Source organism: Theropithecus gelada, chromosome 3 (assembly GCF_003255815.1).
Source record: "Theropithecus gelada isolate Dixy chromosome 3, Tgel_1.0, whole genome shotgun sequence".
Classification (NCBI taxonomy): Eukaryota; Metazoa; Chordata; class Mammalia; order Primates; family Cercopithecidae; genus Theropithecus; species Theropithecus gelada.
The window spans coordinates 15011292-15029296 of NC_037670.1; the positions used below are offsets into that span (position 1 = coordinate 15011292).

The following is an 18005-nucleotide window of genomic DNA, read 5'->3' on the forward strand; positions in this document are numbered from 1 at the left end:
GGCTCAAAAGATTACAGCCTGCCGGGCGCGGCGGCTCACATCTGTAATCCCAGCACTTTGGGACGCTGAGGCGGGAGGATCATTTGCACCAAGGAGTTCAAGATCAGCCTGGGCAACATAGTGGGACTTCGTCTATATAGAAAATTAACTAAAAATCCCAGAATTTTGGGAGGCCGAGGCAGGTGGATCATCCGATATCAAGAGTTTGCGACCAGCCTGGCCAACATGGTGAAACCCTGTCTACTAAAAATACAAAAAAAATTAGCTGGGCGTGGTGATGGGCGCCTATAATCCCAGCTACTCAGGAGGCTGAGGCAGGAGAATCACTTCAACCCAGGAGGCAGAGGTTGCAGTGAGCTGAGATCACGCCACTGGACTCCAGCCTGGGCAGCAAGAGGAAAACTCCATCTCAAAAAAAAAAAAAAAGAAAATTAACTAAAAAGCCAGGCATGGTGGCATATACCTGTAGAGTCTGCTCAGGAGCCTGAGGCGAGAGAACTGATTGAGCCCAGGAGGTTGAGGCTGCAGTGAGCTGTGATTGTGCCACTGCACTGCAGCCTGGCTGACAGAGCAAGACCTGTCTCAAAAAAAAAAAAAAAAAGGCAGCCTTTGCCACCTGAGAGCCCCAGGGGACTCTGGCACCCTTGAGGGCCGGGAACACAGTCCTGGAATTAGGCGTCTCAGCGTTTGTATGTCCACCTGGATTAACTTAGCCTTCCCCTAACCAAAATGCCTGAACCAGCTGATGATGTGGGAGAAGCTGTGTTATAGCCCAGGCCAAACACTGGGATCCATGAGAGCTGGGAAAGCATCCTCATGCTTTTTAAAAGCGTTTCTCTATGTAGTTTTACATCCAGCCACTGTGAGTTACAGGTCGTTTACCACTGGAACGCTTAGGCTTAGGTGTACAGGGGGCCATCCTCCACAGAGCAGCCCACTCACCTGGGAAGCCCCACGGCTGTCCTGATGACGGCGTGTCTTGGATGATCTGAGAGCAGGGGCTTCTCCCCAGGTGGCAGGGGAGACTTGCTAGGACTCGAGCTGGGGGTTTGCCACAGGTCACGTGATATCTCTTTCAGTTTTTATTAATGATAAGATCTCGTTATGTTGCCCAGGCTGGTCTTGAACTCCTGAACTCAGGCAGTCGTCCTGCCTTGGCGTCCCAAGGTGCTGGGATTACAGGCGTGAGCCACTGTGCACGGCCTAAGTTTTTTTAATTTACGTATTTTCTACTGCAGTTCCAAGTGAGGAAGTATTGGCTCCCTCTCAATATATTTTTAAATAAGCACACAGCTCTCCTTTTGAAAAGCAAGCCTGCATTTCACAGCGCGCGTTCACCATGGCGTGAGCCCCTCCTGAGAGCAGCCGGTGCCCGTGTGCAGGCCTGCACGCATCTTCGTTTGCATCACAACACGGGCACCTCGGCTTCCAAAAAGATCCCGGTGACTCAGAGCAGTTGGCTTTTCCCTGTCGGGGCCTCAGCGTCCCCATTTTGAGAATAAAGGGGTTGAACTAGATGCGAAGTGAACTGGAAGACAAGTCCGGACCACAGACGAGGACTGGAATGGGTGTTCACACTGAAGACAGGTATCAGCGAGGGCCACTTTTGTTGCAAGTAACTGGCCTCCAGCTGGCTTGGAAATGTTCCTTAGGGATATTCCGTTCTGCTTAGGAGCAAGGCCACCCTGCGCTGGCCCAGATCACTCTGTCCTGCCCTCTGCAGTGAGGGACACCAGCATTCTCTGCTGCGGCCCGAGGAAAAAGTGGTTCTGGGTGCTCCAAGCTGCCCGGGACCCCTCTGAAAGCTGGATCAACTAGTCCCCCACCCTGAGCACATGGCTATGTGGTGGGCACCCTGGAAGCTCCGTACAGTCAGGAAGGGGGTGTGGAACAGGCATCGGGTGACGGGCGGTCAGCCAGTGTCCACACACAGGTTTTGGATTCCTGGGGGAGATGGGGGATCACAAGATGTGTCCACCCTGGCTGCAGTCAGCCACTTGGTGGCCTCGCTGTACAGTCTCCAGTTGCAGCCCAACCCACTCTCGTAGTGGCCACTGGTTGCGTGGCCTTCGTGGTCTCCTGTCTTGCTGGGGACACAGGACATGCAGCAGGCAGTACCCGCGGGGCCCTGGGTGCCGGTGGCAGTGCTGCCTCTGGCTTGGAGGTGTCCCCCACTGCAAGGAAAGGGAACAGGGAGGAGGGCAGGTCTAGCTTCAGTGACCACCACAGTGGGCTGAGTGTGTGCGGTTGAGACGGACGCAGGGAGGATGCTGTGAGACCCTTGGAGGCCACCAGATAAGAGGCACCGTATGTGCCAAGCCCCTGCCCTTATGGATCTGCTTTGCCCTGGAGAGGGAGGCAGAGGCTCCTGCCAGCCCTGCATCCAGAGGGAGTGCTGAGGTTTCAGGTCCCCTAAGGAACATGTAGATGTTAAACGGGAAATCTGCCTGAACACGCCCACTATGTTTTTGTTATTGGTTTTGTTTGTTTTGTTGTTTTGTTAGGGGTTTTTTTTTGTTTTGTTTTTTGGTTTTTTGGTTTTTTTTTTTTGAGACGGAATCTCGCTTTTGCCCAGGCTGGAGTGCAGTGGTGCAATCTCAGCTCATCACAACCTCTGCCTCCCAGTTCAAGTGATTCTCCTGCCTTAGCCTCCTGAGTAGCTGGGACTACAGGCATGAGCCACCACACCCGGCTAATTTTGTATTTTTAGTAGAGACAGGGTTTCTCCATGTTGGTCAGGCTGGTCTCGAACTCTCGACCTCAGGTGACCCACCCACCTCAGCCTCCCAAAGTGCTGGGATTACAGGTGTGAACCACTGTCCCCGGCCCAATACGTATTTTAAAATGAACATCGTATTACAGAATACCACAGACAGAAAAGCACACGATGAATTTTCATGATGTGACTGCGTGTACCCAGCAGGATGTTCCCAGCTCCCAGGATCACCCAGTGTGGCCCACCTCCGTGACCATCCCTTCTCCAACACCAGACTCCCCAAGCCCTGCTTGGGGTCAGCGCTGTGCGGTGACCCGCTGTCTGCACAGAAGCTGGTTCTGGCTCTCTCATTGATGCGTGTCTGGTGTTTCCGGTCTGGGCTGTTTCCCCAGCGCTGCCCGAGTGTCTCGGTGCCCATGGGTGTGTGCCCTACCTGTTCCTACGGGGAGCAGGATTGCTGGGCCTCAGGCGTGTGTGCACGGGGTTGGCCTGACACTGAGTGGCTTCAAGCTGTCATCTGAAGCGTTCTTTTTCCTCCTCAGTCCTCCTGGCAGGAGTTGATGCTTCTTGCTGCGTTCCTTGTGAGGGTTCACTGGGACGCCTTTAAAGTCCTGTGGGGGCCCAGGAGGCTCTGAACAAGCTCCGGGGTGTGCGTGGGGTGGGCGGAGGGGGTTTCTGGTTTCCAGTTTGGGAAGCGCCTTCCCCTAGCATAAGCTGCACAGGGAGTCGGTGTTGGCCCCAAGGAGTCAGAGGACTCCAGTGGGAGGGGAGGGCAGAGTGGAGTCAGGCCCAGCCACGGCCCGGCCGCCTGCCCTCTGGGTCACAGGAGGCCTTTCTGCAACAGGGTCCACGAATGCTGGCACCGTGAGCACACGCAGCAGGCGCCCTGGTGCATTTAAGTTATAAATGAGCCCATCATCATCACAGAGCACGAACCTCACACGGGCAAGGGCTTCCTCTGAGGCCTGCTAGGGAAGCGCTGCGTGCCCTGCAGGGAGAAGTCACTTTCGCAGCCATTTAAAGCCCTGTAGGATGTGCGAGGCAGGGCAGTGGCTTTGTGCTCCAGTGATGAAAAGCAGACACTGAATTGGCCCCAGCTGCCCTGCCCAGGGGGTCTAGGGAGGGTGGGGTAGGTCTCAGGCCACAGCCCTGGGGCTTCCAGCCTGCCTTCTGTGTCCACAGTCTGTACACCCAGCAAGCAGTGGAGGCCATCGCAGAGGAGGCCTGGCCTGGGCCTCCACCTCCAGGAATGGCCTGCACACCAGCGCCGGCATCGGGCACGAGAGGGCCTCCCTAAGTCAATCTCGAGAGGTCTGCATGCTCCCTGAGACCCCCCGGGGGTGCCGGGACGCTTCCTGGGGCTGTCAGGAGGGTGTGGCCGGGCCGCAGGCTGGTTACACGGTGTTACACTGCCCTCTCCTGGGCGGCTGCCTGACACTGCTCCCTGTGTGCGGGCTGGAAAGATTGTTAAACCCTGCAGGCTTTTTGGAGTGAGGCAAAGAAGGCGGCACACACCTGGCCCTGGCCCGCACTGGGTGGCAGGTGCTGGAAGGAGGTGCTCCCGACCCCGAGCTCTGTAGGCACCTTTGAACTTTGGTTCCACCTTCTCTTTTCCTCAGTTTTTCAGCTTCCTACAAGACCCCTGGCTCTAGCAGCCCCAAAGCCAGTGGGGTTTTATTTTTACTTCCTGTTTCTTCGTGTCATGCTTCAGGAGTCAGCTCCCAAAAAGCACACCCCAGTCACTAGATTCTGCGCTCAAAAGACCGTGGCTGAGGACCTGCAGGATCTGTTTCCCCGGAGTCAGAGAGGATCTGTTTGGCACAAATGTTTTCTTCTGTGATGTCGCTGTTGCTCAAGCTTCATTCTGTGAAACCGTTTCCGAGTTTAGCAGATGGCTCCACATCACGGGTGACCCGCGCAGGCAGTGCCATGCTCTGTCCATGCTCTGACACCTGGGAGGGCCGTTACCGCCTTTCAGAGCGTTTTCTGTTCTTGCCTTATTCTTCCAAGTGAATTTAGTCTCACAGATTGGAACAGGGCACTTTTAAACATCCCTTATGTTTTAGATGTCTTTACCTTCAGTCTTATTAAAAATCTCCAACACAGGCCGGTCGCAGTGGCTCACACCTGTAGTCCCAGCACATTAGGAGGCCAAGGTGGAAGGATCACTTGAGCTCAGGAGTTCGAGACCAGCCTGGGCAACATAGCAAATCCCCATCTCTACCTAAAATAATTTTTAAAAGACCAATTCCAAGCCCTCCATAAACCTCTTTATCTTTCTCACAGAACGATGCCAACGGGACTGCAAAGCCGCCTTTTCTCAGGTAGGTGTGGCTTCCTGCGTGAGCCTCAGCATGTGACATTGCTCTTCCCCACGGTGTCCCCGGAAGGGCCTTCAGTGCCCTGCCCAGGAGGCCCAGCCTGAGAAAGGCCTCGGCCTGTGGAGCCATGGGGGATTGCGGCCCCCTGCTCCCTTTACCACCTGCTTTAGACCACCCTGGGAGCAGGGCCTGCCACCCCAGAGCGGCCCCCATATCACACGCAATGCAGGACTACAGAGGTGTGGGTGCCCATGTCCAGAATGTTTAAAACCTGGGATCGTTCTGCAGCGGGTGGTACGGTGTAGGACTCATCACTGAACAAAACTTCCACTCAGAAATCGCTGCTGGGACCTGTACAAGCTGGTGAGGTGGTCAGCCGCAGTCTCACAGGGCAAGAATGGGTTATTAGCGCTGTTAATATCCAGTTTCCCTCATGGAGTGGAAGTTCTGAAAGGTTTTTCTTATCCCCTGCAGCGGAGAAAACCCCTTTGCCACTGTGAAACTCCGCCCAACCGTGACGAACGATCGCTCGGCACCCATCATTCGATGAGAAGACGGCCAAGGACTCTCCGGGCCTCTCCGGTTCTCCCTCGCGGAATGATGGGCACGTCCTAACTCTAATGTCGCCTGCCTAAGCAAAGCATGCTTCTCTGTTTCACGTAGTTGGGTTGACACGTTTCTGCCTTTAAGATAAATGAGTAATAGTCTAATGACCAACTCAGTCATTTAAAATATTTTCTTCCTATTCTGTTCAAGAAACAGTAAAACTTGGTTTCAATCTTTACTGTATTTTTTTAAATGAATTTTTTTTCCTTAACAGCCAGAATAAGGGATAGTCTATGCTTTCATGACTGGCTTTCTGCACCTGATGTCAATGAGACCCATTTTATTTTATAAAGCACGTGCTCTTAGTAGCATTATGTCTAAAGAAAATATCACGGAAGTTTGCATGTTAGCATGCAAATCATAATTTTAAGCAATATAAATTATGAAAATACTATATGAATGTAACTTTTTAACTTAAAATGTTTAATCAAAGTGTAGAGCTTCCAGAGATGGAGAAACCCCTGCCCTCCGTCCGACTGCACCAGAGCTGTAAGTGCTAAGACGCTTTGCCTGCCCTTATCACAGCCACATGTAGCACTTGACGAAATCCCTTCCGAGAGCTCCTTTTCTTGGTAGTTAGGAGTCACTGACTGGAGTCGCTGCACACAGCCCATCCAGGACACAGGCCTGGGCGTCGGAGTCACAGCTCCTTGTGTTCTCACTCTGCTAGCTGGCCAAAGCTGCATCCATTACCAATACACTCAAACTTCTCGGAGTCCCGGTTTCTCCGTGTTTGAATCGGGTACAGACTCTCGAGGATACGTGTAAAGCCAGGATGACCTCTGGTGCCTGGAGAGGGCGGGTTTTTCAGCCTAGCAGCCATGATGCCCTCAGAACCTGGCCCTGTGGTACAGATGTGAGGACTGCACACTGGCTGCCCTAAGGCCGGGGCTGGAATTCACCTCTGACTGCCAAAGATCTGGATCCACTTCCCAGCCCGGCCCAGGTATAGGGGAATCCCAGCATTTTGTGAGACTGAGGCAGGCACGTCACCTGAGGTCAGGAGTCTCTACTAAAAATACAAAAATTAGACAGGCGTGGTGGTGCGTGCCTGTGATCCCAGCCACTCGGGAGCCTGAGGCAGGAGAATCGCTTGAACCCGGGAGGCAGAGGTTGCGGTGAGCCAGATCATGCCGCTGCCCTGCAGCCCGGGTGACAGATTTCCAGCCCAGCCGCTCTGTGTGTGTTGTGGGGTGCTGGGGCTGTGGCTTATCACCTCTCCTTTGGCCTTGCCTTAAGTGTACTACTTTCCTGTGAGGCTGAGACTGGGAGAGGTTACATGCAGGTAAGCCAGTGGACGTGGGCGATGCTTCAGGCTCCTTCCAGCCAGGTCCAGCAGTGTCACCATCTGCTTCTGCTTCTGCTGGGAGGACAAACCAGACGCATGCCCCCCACCCCGCCCCGCCCCCAGGAAGGGCTGCAGGCACCATGAACTATATGTTAATGCCCCCAGTCTGTCCTACAGAAGGGCCTGCAGCCACGTGAGAATTCAGTCCATGCAAACCCCGTGGCCATGTTCCCCACTTCAGACGTCAGAGGCAGGGCTCAGCCCCATCTGGTGCCATGGGTGACACCTGGCCTTTGGCATTCCCCCTTGGGGATGGTTCTGGTTTTGTTACGGGGTTGAAGAGTAGGACCTGGGGGTCTCAGATGCAACCTGCAGGCCCCAGGTTCCACCTCCCAGACCAGAACGGGGGGATGACCTTGTCTTTGGCACCGAGGTGCCTGTTCTGTAAATGTCAAGGGATTATAATTTTAATAATAAAGAACTTGAAAACAAGCATATTTTTTTGAGCTGTAAGCGCCTGTTGAATACAAGGTGGTCAGGCCTGGCCTGGGGAGCGCCAAGGCAGCAATGCCGGCGTCGTTCCGGTCTCTCCTGGGTGTCTGAAAGCACCGAGTAAGCAGCACCAGGTCAACAATGGTATGAATCTCATTTATTGAAAACATTATTTCTCACCTTTCTCAAATTGAAGACTGCAGAAAATAAAAGCAGTGCTTTATTGAGTTGTCATGAGCCTCGGGCGGGAGCAGCAGCGCTGCCGCTCCACACTCCAGGAAACCGCAGCTGGCGTGTGCCACATCTGTCCCACCTCGCTTTACAAAACAGTTCTGAAGCTTAATCAAATAAAACTATTGTACACAACATTTACATTAGAAAAAGAGCTGGGGTAGGAGAGCCGGGCCTGCTGCTCCTTTAAGCGAAGGTGGCTCCACAGTTGGGGCATCTTCGCTTCCTCAAGGCAAAACAGCAGATGAACCCAAAGGGGAACAGGATGATGGCCAGGAAGATGCCCAGGAAGGTGAAGCAGTCCTCCAGCACCCCGACCCTGCGGCAGAGACAGGCAGAGAGGGCGGCACCGTTAGGACCCAGGCAGCCAGAACCCTCACCCCTCCCACCCTTGCACTCAACCAAGCAGTGGCCATGACTGACATGAGGACCTCCGGTGAGGGACAGTGACAATCCGCCCGAGAAAACAGCCCCCCACCGCCCAGCCACAGCCTACTGGCCCAGAGAGCCCCAAGAAGCATCTGCATGTGCTGGTTCATAGAATGGCCAGAGCTGCTATTTAATCACTAACATTAAAAGAAAAGGGGAAGAATAAAACAGTTGAAAAGTCTTATCAGTTAACCTTGAAAGGCAAGGCTGGGTGTATGGTGGCTCCTGCCTGTAATCCCACCACTCTGGGAGGCAGAGGCGGGTGGATCACCTGAGTTCAGGAGTTCAAGACCAGCCTGGCCAACATGGTGAAACCCTGTCTCTACTAACAATACAAAAATTTGCCAGGCGTGGTGGCACGTGCCTGCAGTCCCGGCTACTTGGGAGGCTGAGACAAAGAGAATCACTTGAATCCAGGAGGCAGAGGTTGCAGTGAGCCGAGATAGAGCCACTATACTCCAGACTGGGTGACAGAGCAAGACTCCATCTCAAAAAGTAAAACCTTGAGAGGCAAGATCATTTTGGTGCCACAAGCCACACATATCTGCTCTTAGAAAAGGAGCAACCAGAGGCCGGGCACGGTGGCTCACACCTGTAATCCCAGCACTTTGGGAGGCCAAGGCAGGTGGATCACGAGGTCAGGAGATCAAGACCATCCTGGCTAACACAGTGAAACACTGTCTCTACTAAAAATACAAAAATGAGGCCAGGCGCAGTGGCTCAAGCCTGTAATCCCAGCACTTTGGGAGGCCAAGACGGGCAGATCACGAGGTCAGGAGATCGAGACCATCCTGGCTAACACGGTGAAACCCCATCTCTACTAAAAAAAAAAAAATACAAAAAACTAGCCGGGCGAGGTGGCGGGCGCCTGTAGTCCCAGCTACTGGGGAAGCTGAGGCAGGAGAACGACATGAACCCAGGAGGCAGAGCTTGCAGTGAGCTGTGATCGCGCCACTGCACTCCAGCCTGGGTGACAGAGCAAGACTCCGTCTCAAAAAAAAAAAAAAAAAAAAAGAAAAGGAGCAACCAGCAAGCTTAGTGGTCCCGTCAGTGTTTGGGCTTTTGTTGGATTTCTGTTCCTTTGGTAGTGGGGGTGGGTTAATGGGAGACTGCAGTCGGCCATGTTCACACAATGTCTGAAGAAATAATGTCTTATTTCTCAAAATGTGATCTCAAAGCCTCCTCTTCAACAAAGTTCAATGTAACAGACTAAGACACCTAAAGACCATCCCACAAATCCTGCACCAGTGAGCATAGGTTCAGTGACCTGCAATCATCGAACCCAAGTGTCAGTTTCAGAGGCCCTAAAAGTAGGAAGCCAGGAGCCGAGTGCTCAGCTCAGCAACTTAGGCTATTTCTGGAAAGTTCTGGACACAGCTGAAATTAACCACACTAGCCAGCTCAGCACAAATGAGAAAAGCTTTGCTCCCACCAGACAGGCAGCCCCCTGCGGGCTCCTTCTGGTCCTCCTGGGGGCCCAAACCCTTCCATCCAGGCAGTACTGAAGTAAGTGGAGAGAGAACACAACAGGGTGGGGGTGTCTGACAGGTGATGGGAGCTGGTGCTTAGTGGGGAAGGGGAGCCTACAACAAGGTGGTGTGGTCGCCCGCCTGCAACAGGGAAGCGTGACTACCTGTGCCTTGCTAAGGGAAGAAAACTTGGCCACCTGGGGAACCCTACTCCCATCCCAGCACCCTGCATGTTTCCAAGCTGCTTTCTGGGAGTTTGGACTCATGAGGGCCACTGCCTCCACCACTGCTAGGCAAGGCAGGCTGGGGAGCCCAAACCCCACCCACAGAACCTATTCCCTGCTTCTCCCGGGATTATGGAAAATAAACCAGAATATTCTGAAGTTGGGCTTTCCACTGCTGAAAGAAAAAGTTGCCAGGTACGGTGGTTCACGCCTGTCATCCCAACACTTTGGGAGGCCGAGGCAGGCAGATCACCTGAGGTCAGAAGTTCGAGACCAGCCTGGTCAACATGGTGAAACCACGTTTCTACTAAAAATACAAAAATTAGCCAGGCATAGTGGCGGGCACCTGTAATCCCAGCTACTTGGGAGGCTGAGACAGAACTGCTTGAACCCGGGAGGTGGAGGTTGCAGTGAGCCGAGATCGCACCATTGCACTCCAGCCTTTGCAACAAGAGCAAAACTCTGTCTCAAAAAAAAAAAAAGAAAAACACTTCATGCCCACCTGCCTCCCTCCGGCCTCCTCAGGGAGGTCCCTTCAGCCATCTCCAATGGAGCTGGACACGGTGGCTCACGCCTGCAACTGCAGCACTTTGGGAGGCTGAGGCGGATCACTTAAAGCCAGCAGTTCAAAACCAGCCTGGGCAACAAAGTAAAACCCCCCTGTAACACCTCTACAACAATTTAAAAGTAGCCAGACACGGTGGTACACATTTGGAAAAGGGGGACCATTCAGCCGGTTTGGGGAAACTTTTCTCCTAGAGTCCCTGTGTCCATTCGTTCTCAAAAGGCTCTGAGCAGTCCTGCGGCCGGCCCTCTTGTACCCAGTGTTCCCCAGACTCACACAGCGCCACCTGTCTGTGTGGAGGGGCGGAGCTGGGCTGCAGAGCACACGGTGAAGCTCCAAGGCAAAGCCAAGCCAAAGACCGGAGCCTGTCAGCAAAGTTTCTACTTCTTGCGTGGACTTTTACAAAAGTGTCCCCTGTCTAAGCACCACAAGGTCGTCAGGCCACCACACTTGTTCAGCCTTGCCCAGGGCTGCCCCTGCCAGTCCAGACTGGGCAGGACACCTCCGCCCAGCCCTGCCGAGTGCAGCTTGCCCTGCCCGGCTCCAGGACCTTCTCCCCGGGGTGTCGGGTGGGCAGAAGCCCCAGCTGCCACAGCTCCCAAGACCACATAGTCGAGGTGGGGGAGCCCCGGGAAGGCCGAGCACCAGCTGTGTCCCCACAGATGGACATGACAGGCTCCGGGGGAGCTGGAGGGAGCATCTGGGCTTCCTTTCCCGTTTCCTCCACGGCATCTACGGTCAAATCCCAGGAAACACACTGGCTGTATATTCTGGTTAGAAAATGTCCCATGAAAAAGCAGACAGAGAGGGTGAACCAGCTGAGAAATCCTTCCAGGGAAGAAGCCTGCCCCCTGGAGTGGTCCCCAGTGCCACCAGGCCCCCCTCAGCCGGCCCAATCAGTGACCATCTGAGCACCTCGCCTCAGGACCAAAGCTGCTGAGAGGCAGGGCTGCGGGCAGAGCCAACTGCCTGTTCAAAGGCCCAGAGGTGCCTGGGAGGAGGCTGGGCAAAGGGGTGTGGGTGGGAAGCCTGGCTGGAGCCCGCCCATGGGGCACAGCAGAGACATCCAGGTGCAATGGTGCAATGGGCGGGGGTGGGGCTTCAGTGCTGCCTGGTGGCCCCGCCCACACCAGCTTCCCACCTGCAGCTGCTGCTCTCACCAAGTCCAAGGGCAGCAGCGCCCTCCTGCTTCCTAATTCTCCATCCAGACCCCAAAACCCACCTACTCCGTCAGAGCTGAGAAGTGCAGGAAGACTGCTCACTCACGTTGGATTCCCACTGCCACGGGCCAGGGCGCTGGCCCGCCTGAGCGCCAGGATTTCCAGCAGCGCCAGCCCAGCCCACCCAGGCCCCGGCGCCTCACTTCTCAGCACCTCGATTCCCAGCCCCGGGGCTGCAAGCAGCGCCATGGGCCAAACCAAACGCACTGACCCCACGGCCTCCCAGGCACAGGGAAACACCCTCCTCCTTCCAACCCACGGAGCTTCCGTCCAGACCCATCCTGTCCTCAGCCAGAGCACAGGGCTGGCCCGTTTGTGCCACCCTGGGCTGAGCCCCTCAGTCCGGGGACCCACTCTGGCACCTCCTAGGGCAGCCTCCCGATCCCTGGTCCATTCAACCCCACCCGCCTGCCCGCCTCCACGCCACTTAAAGACAGGGCAGGAGGGCCAAGGCCCCTGGGTCTCTGGGGAGAGCGAGTCTGTTTCCCTGCAGTACCGCCCGGGAACTGGGCAGATCCAGCCGCCCCAGGAGGCTCAGGCCTCCGCCAGCAACAGGAGGCTGTGATCCACACCCGAGAACCCTGAACGGGCTTCGAAGACCCGAGGGCTGGCCAGGAGAATTCGGCCCTCACCTCTGGCTCTGGAGTCAGCTGGAGGGTGGGCAGCATACCCTACCCCCCAGGATTCCACAGCCGCATCCACAACTTCAAACACCAAGAGGCGCTGAAGGCAGAACTCGCTGTCACTTGACAGCAAACTCACCTGGCAGCAACATGTGACCTGAACTGGTGTGTGGCTATTTATAGTCGTAATTTATCCTAGTTTATCTGAATATTCATGTCTTGCTGCAGAAATATTAATGTTTTAACTGCAGTACTGCCCTAGACCTCAAAAGGCATGTTGGCATCATGTGCTTTTTAAAACCCCAAATCTTCTGAACTGAGAAACATGATCCAACTTCTAGGCCAAGACTCCCCAAGCTGCAGGGCCAGCACTGGAGGGGAGAAGGGGAACCCCCACACCGGAACAGCTGCCGTCCCCGCCAGCCTGTCCATCCCCACGGCCTCCAGTTCTCCCTTCCAAACCCAGAAGAGCCCACCTGGGTTGGTGGGGTGGGTTTCAACCTTCTCAACAGCTCGGGTCCTGACCGGCTCCCTCTAGCTGCCCCTCCCCCACTCTTGCGCAATAGGCCACGCGGCCAGGGAGGGATCATGGCCACTGGCGAAATTAGGGAACTGACTAATTCCAAGAGCACTCCCTTAAGGCGACTCCAGCCCTGCAGTGAAAGTGGCCAGTCATGCCACTGTCATCCACCCGGAGCTGGGCCCTGGGACAGTGGAGGCCACAGGGCTCCCGCCTCACCAGGGACAGAAGGGGCTGGCAGCAGGGCTCTGAGCTGCCCAGGGAAAGGGCCATCCTCACCCTTCCTGTATCCCCACAGGCACTTTACAGGAGCCTGAAGCCCAGGGTGTGTCCAGGGCCTCCCAGCAGGGAAGGGCGTGGCTGGGATGTGAACCCAGATGGGCTCACAGGAGGCTAAAAACCGGGGTGTGTCCAAGGCCTCCCAGCAGGGAAGGGCGTGGCTGGGATCTGAACCCGGATGGGCTCCCCAGTCACAAGCACCCATCCTGCAGGCCCGTTCTCCCTCCAAGGCAGCCCCCAAAGGCAGTCAGTGTCACAGGGGGCTGCCCCAGGGCACCCAGCTGCCCTCTGTGCATACACAGTGGCCTCGAGGCACCATCCACGCCCAGGAACAACCCCAGACCACCACACCTTGCTGGAAGGCCGAGCTCGCCAGGAAAAGGGGAGACACAGGGCTTCCTCAGAGGGCTGCGGGCCTGAAGCCATACTCAGCGCAGGGCGAGGTGGCCCCAAAGCAGCTCCAGCCAGCTTCTGGCTGCCCCAGGGTATCCACTCCCCCCACAGGGGTGGGGGAGCTGCCTCGCTTAGGGACAGTTCACCAGGACCTCCCAGGGCCATTCCCAGCAAACCCAAGGGCCAGGGCCAGTCCCAGCCTCTCCTGTGGAAGAAAGGCCTGAGACTCTGCCTGCCACCACACCCACCCCAGCGGTGCCACTTGGCCCGCAGCTGGGGGCAAAGCCCAAGGTTAGAAACTCAGGAGGCCACTGAGGCAGCACTCGGACCCTGAGGTCCACAAGCCTGCCCAGCAAGCAGCCTAGGCCCAAGCTCCAGCCCATCCGCTGCCCCCACACCTCAGGCCAAGACTGTCAGGACAGGGACAGCCCATAGGCCATGCATATGGGCAGGGCCGTCCCAGCTAACTCAGCTACTTCCTCAACCAGGGGAGCGCTGGCTTCCAGGTCACAGGTGGTAGGAGGGACCAGCCCCTCCACCACCATCATCTGGAAGCCCAAGGATGTCACAGGCTCCTTCCCCTCCAGCCCTTCCCAGGCTCCACAGTCACCCCCCGTGCCCTCCACAGCCCACCTCTGCCCCTCAAGGGCCGTGGCAACCTCCATGCTGGCTACTGAGCCACACCCTGGACCTCTGAGCAACATCCGCCCTCCACAGCTGTTCCTTTCACTGTCCCTAGGAAAGGTGAAATCCTTTTCAGGACTTCCTCTCTGGTCACCCCCAAAACTAAGTGCCCAATGACAGCCCAGCCATACTCATGGGGGACTGGTGCGGGCCAGGCCCTGTGTTGCCAGGGCCTTCCCCACTCCTGCGTTCCTGGTTTTCAGGGCACAGGCTCTGCTCCAGCCCAGCACAGCCACCTCATCCTGCACCTAGGTATAACCACACCCCAGCAGAGAAAGACTGGCCTCCCTGGGCAGAGAGGCCCAGGCCTTGGGCAGGGCAGGGCAGGGCAGGGCAGGCGTGAAGCAGGAGGGCAGGAGGAACAGGGGCATATCCACCGCTGGGCTGCGGAAATGCTTCCTCATAAACGGCTAAAAAGGGCAGACGGAGTCAGGAAGCTTCAGCAAAGGCCTGGCCACGGCAGCAGAGCCACAAGGGACATAGGCTTCTCTGGCCAAGCCTCACTCAGAAGGACTAACAGACGTGTGACTTGGACAAATTCCTGCCATGCCACCAGGCAGGGAGGGGGACAGAGCCCGGTGGGCTGGACCTGGGGCAGGAGGAAGTGTGGTCACGTGAGCGGTATCCTGTCTCCCAGCCCCAAGACGGCAGGCGGTGGCCAGACGACCAGACATGTGTGTCTCCACTCTTCTCGTAGAAAGGAGTGGCCCAGGGACCACACACCCCCTCCCGACGCCAGCAGCAGAGCACCCAGCCCCCTGCTCGCCTTCTGGCTGCTGCAGGGCACAGGGGCCCATCCCATGCCCAATGCCGCTGCAGAGGCCAAGCCTCGGGGAGCGGGGGCCACTCTCCAGCATCCAGGGCACCACAGGCAGAGTGCAGGGACTTGTGTGCTGGGAGGGCCTGGCTGCAACCCAAGGGGTCGCCGGAGGATCAAAGAGGGCTCTGGTCCCAACTTAAAGGACTAAGGACCCCCCCAACCTTGTCCAGAGAGGACCCAGCCTCCACCCTGCCTGGTGCAGCTGCCCAAGGACAGAGAGCACAGTGATCAAGTAACTGAGGACCCCACTCCTGTAGCCTCTGGGGGCCAAGCCCAAGATCCTCCACAGCAGAGCAGAGCACAGCCTGACCCCACTCCAGGTTCTGCATAGCTGGGGGGCACCGCCGGGTCAGCGGAAGCCACGGGCCTCCACAGGGACACAGCTCCCACCTAGGGAAGGGGAAGTGGCAGGGCCAGCACCCCCATACCGACAGCAACTGCGCCGCCACCTGGGCGCCCCCCCAGCCCTGGGATATCTGGGCCATCCCTCGCTGCCGCTGGTCTCCCACATCTCCAAGTTCAGGGGGTTGGGCAGAGAAGAGCTAAGAGCTTCAGAGACACCTCACCAGGCACCCCCATGTCCCAGACGGGGAAACAGGCCCCGCTGTTCCTGGCAGGACCAGGACTGGAATCCAGCTCCTCCGGCAGGCTGGACACTGGGATGGCAAGGCATGGACAATGACACGCAGGCAGACCCTCTGCTCCTCCATGTTCTGAGTCCCCTCCATGTGCCTTCACACCCACACAGCTCTGCCAGCCCCCTCAACCCGGTGCAGCTCCCAGAGAAAACTATGTCCCGGAGGCAGCCGGCGCCCCGCCCTGCCCTCCTCTCCACCTTCACTCCAAAGGCCAATGTTTCTGCTGGATGGCGACCAACTGTGTCAAACTGACGTCCCAGTTAGGGTTTGTCACGGGGTCCCTATGCAGGCAAGCGGCCACAACCTGCCCCTGAGGTCCCAGCCTCTTGTCCCCACCTCTGGGATGCCCTCCCTCTTCCCAGGAAGTTGCCTGCTAAGGCTCTGAAATCATTCACTTCCCCATGACTCTGCTCTAGGCCTTACAGACACACTTTTGAAATCAAGTATAAGTCCAAACCAGGGTTTCTTAATTCCATCTCAGCGGCTTCAACTTCCTCCTCCCAGACACAGCTGAACACCCTGTCCCCGCCAACTCTGCCCCTACTTTCTAGGCAATCTGAACACCCCCAGCTGCCAAGGATTTATATTTAATTAATCCTTATTTAAATCTGAATCCTCAAAACCTCCACAAAACAATCCTCTAGCTGCACCTCAGGATCCTATGAAAACCAGAAAGCCTGTGCAGGTCCAATGCGAGGATATCAAAAAAACCACTCCTGCCTCAAAGAACCACGGGGCTTCCATCCTGGTCCAGCTCGTGAAAGGGCGTTTCAAGCCAGCTTTGGCTAAAGCAGCTCTTACAGCCGTCGCTTCTCCCACTGAGGTCTCTCCTGCTGGTGCACTTACTTCCAAATGCCCCTTCCGGGAAAACGAAACCTTCCACCACCTTCGATGATCGACTGCAGAGTAAACTTGCGGAAATTGAAGGAAAATGCAGACACCTGATTCCTTGCAAGTCCCAGAACAAAGACGAAAAGACCACGAGTCCCGTTGTTACCTTTTCTATATCCCAATCACTTGGGGTGCAATACCCCAAAATCTAGGAAAAGGAATCCACCCTTTTGCCCCCACAAAATGTGTTCAGAGCCAATGGTGAGTGGACCCACGCTCTCCCACACCGCATACGGGCAGCCTGTCTGTTCCTCCCATAAAGGGCTCTGATCAAGATCCAAGTCAAGCCGGACCCACTCCCACAAGCAGAGCTGACTTTGTGAAGTCCTGGCGGGTAGGGCGGGGGTCCTCAGCGTTTCCAGGGCCAGTCCCCAGGCTGCAGACCCACTCACCTGCAGACGGGACAGCCTCCCACGACCACGATAGAGTTGGCAGGGTACCGGGTGACGGTCCGGCTGTGGATGTTGTAGACCCTGGGATGGTGGGTGGGTATCCCTGTTGGGGGGAAGACAAGTCATTAGGGTGCAGGGAGGAGAAATCGGACCGCGATGGGGACTACTCATCCCATACCCCCACCTCCGCCCCGCTAAAAAAGCCCCCGGTCTTTTCCACCCTCGGGACGGCCACCGCGGGCCTGATTCGGCGCTAATCTGCCAACAGCGAGCGCCTCGTGACACAAAGTTCATCTGGGGCAGGAATCCGGCCCCGCTGGGTACGACGGGCCCGAGGACGAGAGCCCCGGGGACGAGGCTGGCCCTCGGCGACGCGGGGTCCCGAAGCCGGCCCGGGGACCTCCAGCTCCAGGAAGGACCCCCGGGCGGGCCCCGCCGGCCTCCGGACCCGCGTCCCCCGCACGGGCTTGCCCCCTCGGAAGCCGCTGGCGGGGAAAGTTGGTTCCGGGCCCACCTGTGACGAGGTAGGGGTAGGGCGGCGGCGGGGGCGCGGCGGGGATGGCGCCGTAGCCGTGCGGGCCGCACGCGTAGTCGCCCTGGCCGGCCTCCAGGTTGTAGGCGGGCGGCCGCTCCTGCAGCAGGGGCTTATGGTCCATGGCGGCCCGGCCGCGCCCGCCGCTCCGGCCCGGCTTGGCTCGGTCGGCCCCGGCGGGGGACGCGGCGGCGGCGGCGGCGGGGACGCGGCAGTCCGGGTGGCTCGGGTCCCTCTGAGGCAGACGCGGGGCGGGGCGGGGCGGGGCGGGCGCGCGCCGTGGGCTTCCCCCGCCCTCCCCGACTCAGTCACAAGACCGGGGTCACGTGGGCGACGGGAGGCGGGGAGCGAGGGCGGGGCCGGCGGGGCGTCTTAAAGGGGCCGCGCCCTCCCGAAGCCGCCCTGCCAGCTGCGCCCTGCGCTCCGCCCCGCCCCCCCCGCCGCGGCTCTCAGATCTCCCGTGGAGGGGAGATTTCCCCTCCCCCACCACGACCCAGAGAAGCCCCATAGGGTCGTGACCTTTAGGGCCCGCGGATGCACCCCCACCTCCCGCTACGCCCCCATCTCCCAAGCCGGCCGAGGTCCCCTCACCCGTGGAGGAGGGGGAGGGCGGGGCCTGAGAAGGGGCGGGGCCGGGTGGGTCCCAGGCCGCCCCAACCCCAGCCCTCTGCC

General features: G+C 57.5%; 2 protein-coding genes across 5 annotated transcripts in view; one reads left to right on the forward strand and one right to left on the reverse strand.

Moving 5' to 3' along the window:
* BAIAP2L1 (BAI1 associated protein 2 like 1) overlaps positions 1-5821 on the forward strand; it is a 112125-nt gene extending 106304 nt beyond the window's left edge. The window contains exons 13-14 of the mRNA XM_025381225.1: positions 5003-5040; positions 5512-5821. Coding sequence (XP_025237010.1) covers positions 5003-5040; positions 5512-5587 — 114 coding nt within the window. The 3' untranslated portion in view covers positions 5588-5821. The remainder of the gene's footprint in view (positions 1-5002; positions 5041-5511) is intronic.
* On the reverse strand, positions 5648-17593 carry BRI3 (brain protein I3). 4 transcript variants are annotated; one of them, XM_025381228.1, is made up of 4 exons: positions 17316-17585; positions 16802-16904; positions 7861-7973; positions 7561-7809 (listed from the first exon to the last, which is right to left on the reverse strand). In XM_025381228.1, exons 1-4 carry the CDS (start codon positions 17455-17457, stop codon positions 7793-7795), a joined length of 375 nt encoding a protein of 124 aa, XP_025237013.1. In that variant the 5' UTR covers positions 17458-17585; the 3' UTR covers positions 7561-7792. The 4 variants fall into 4 exon arrangements, with proteins under 4 accessions (XP_025237014.1, XP_025237013.1, XP_025237012.1 ...); XM_025381226.1 differs by adding an exon at positions 16365-16417 and having other exon boundaries at positions 7564-7973; positions 17316-17588; XM_025381229.1 differs by lacking the exons at positions 7561-7809; positions 7861-7973 and adding an exon at positions 5648-6432 and having other exon boundaries at positions 17316-17593.
* Positions 17594-18005: the final 412 nt, after the last annotated feature.

Coding starts and splice junctions, on each gene's coding strand:
- BRI3 (XM_025381226.1), bottom strand. CDS start 17,457: ATGGACCATAAGCCCCTGCTGCAGGAGCGGCCGCCCGCCTACAACCTG. Junction 16,905..17,315: donor CTACCCCTACCTCGTCACAG/GTGGGCCCGGAA, acceptor TCCCCCCAACAG/GGATACCCACCCACCATCCC. Junction 7,974..16,364: donor CCCGGAAGGGGCATTTGGAA/GTAAGTGCACCA, acceptor TCTCTGCCGCAG/GGTCGGGGTGCTGGAGGACT.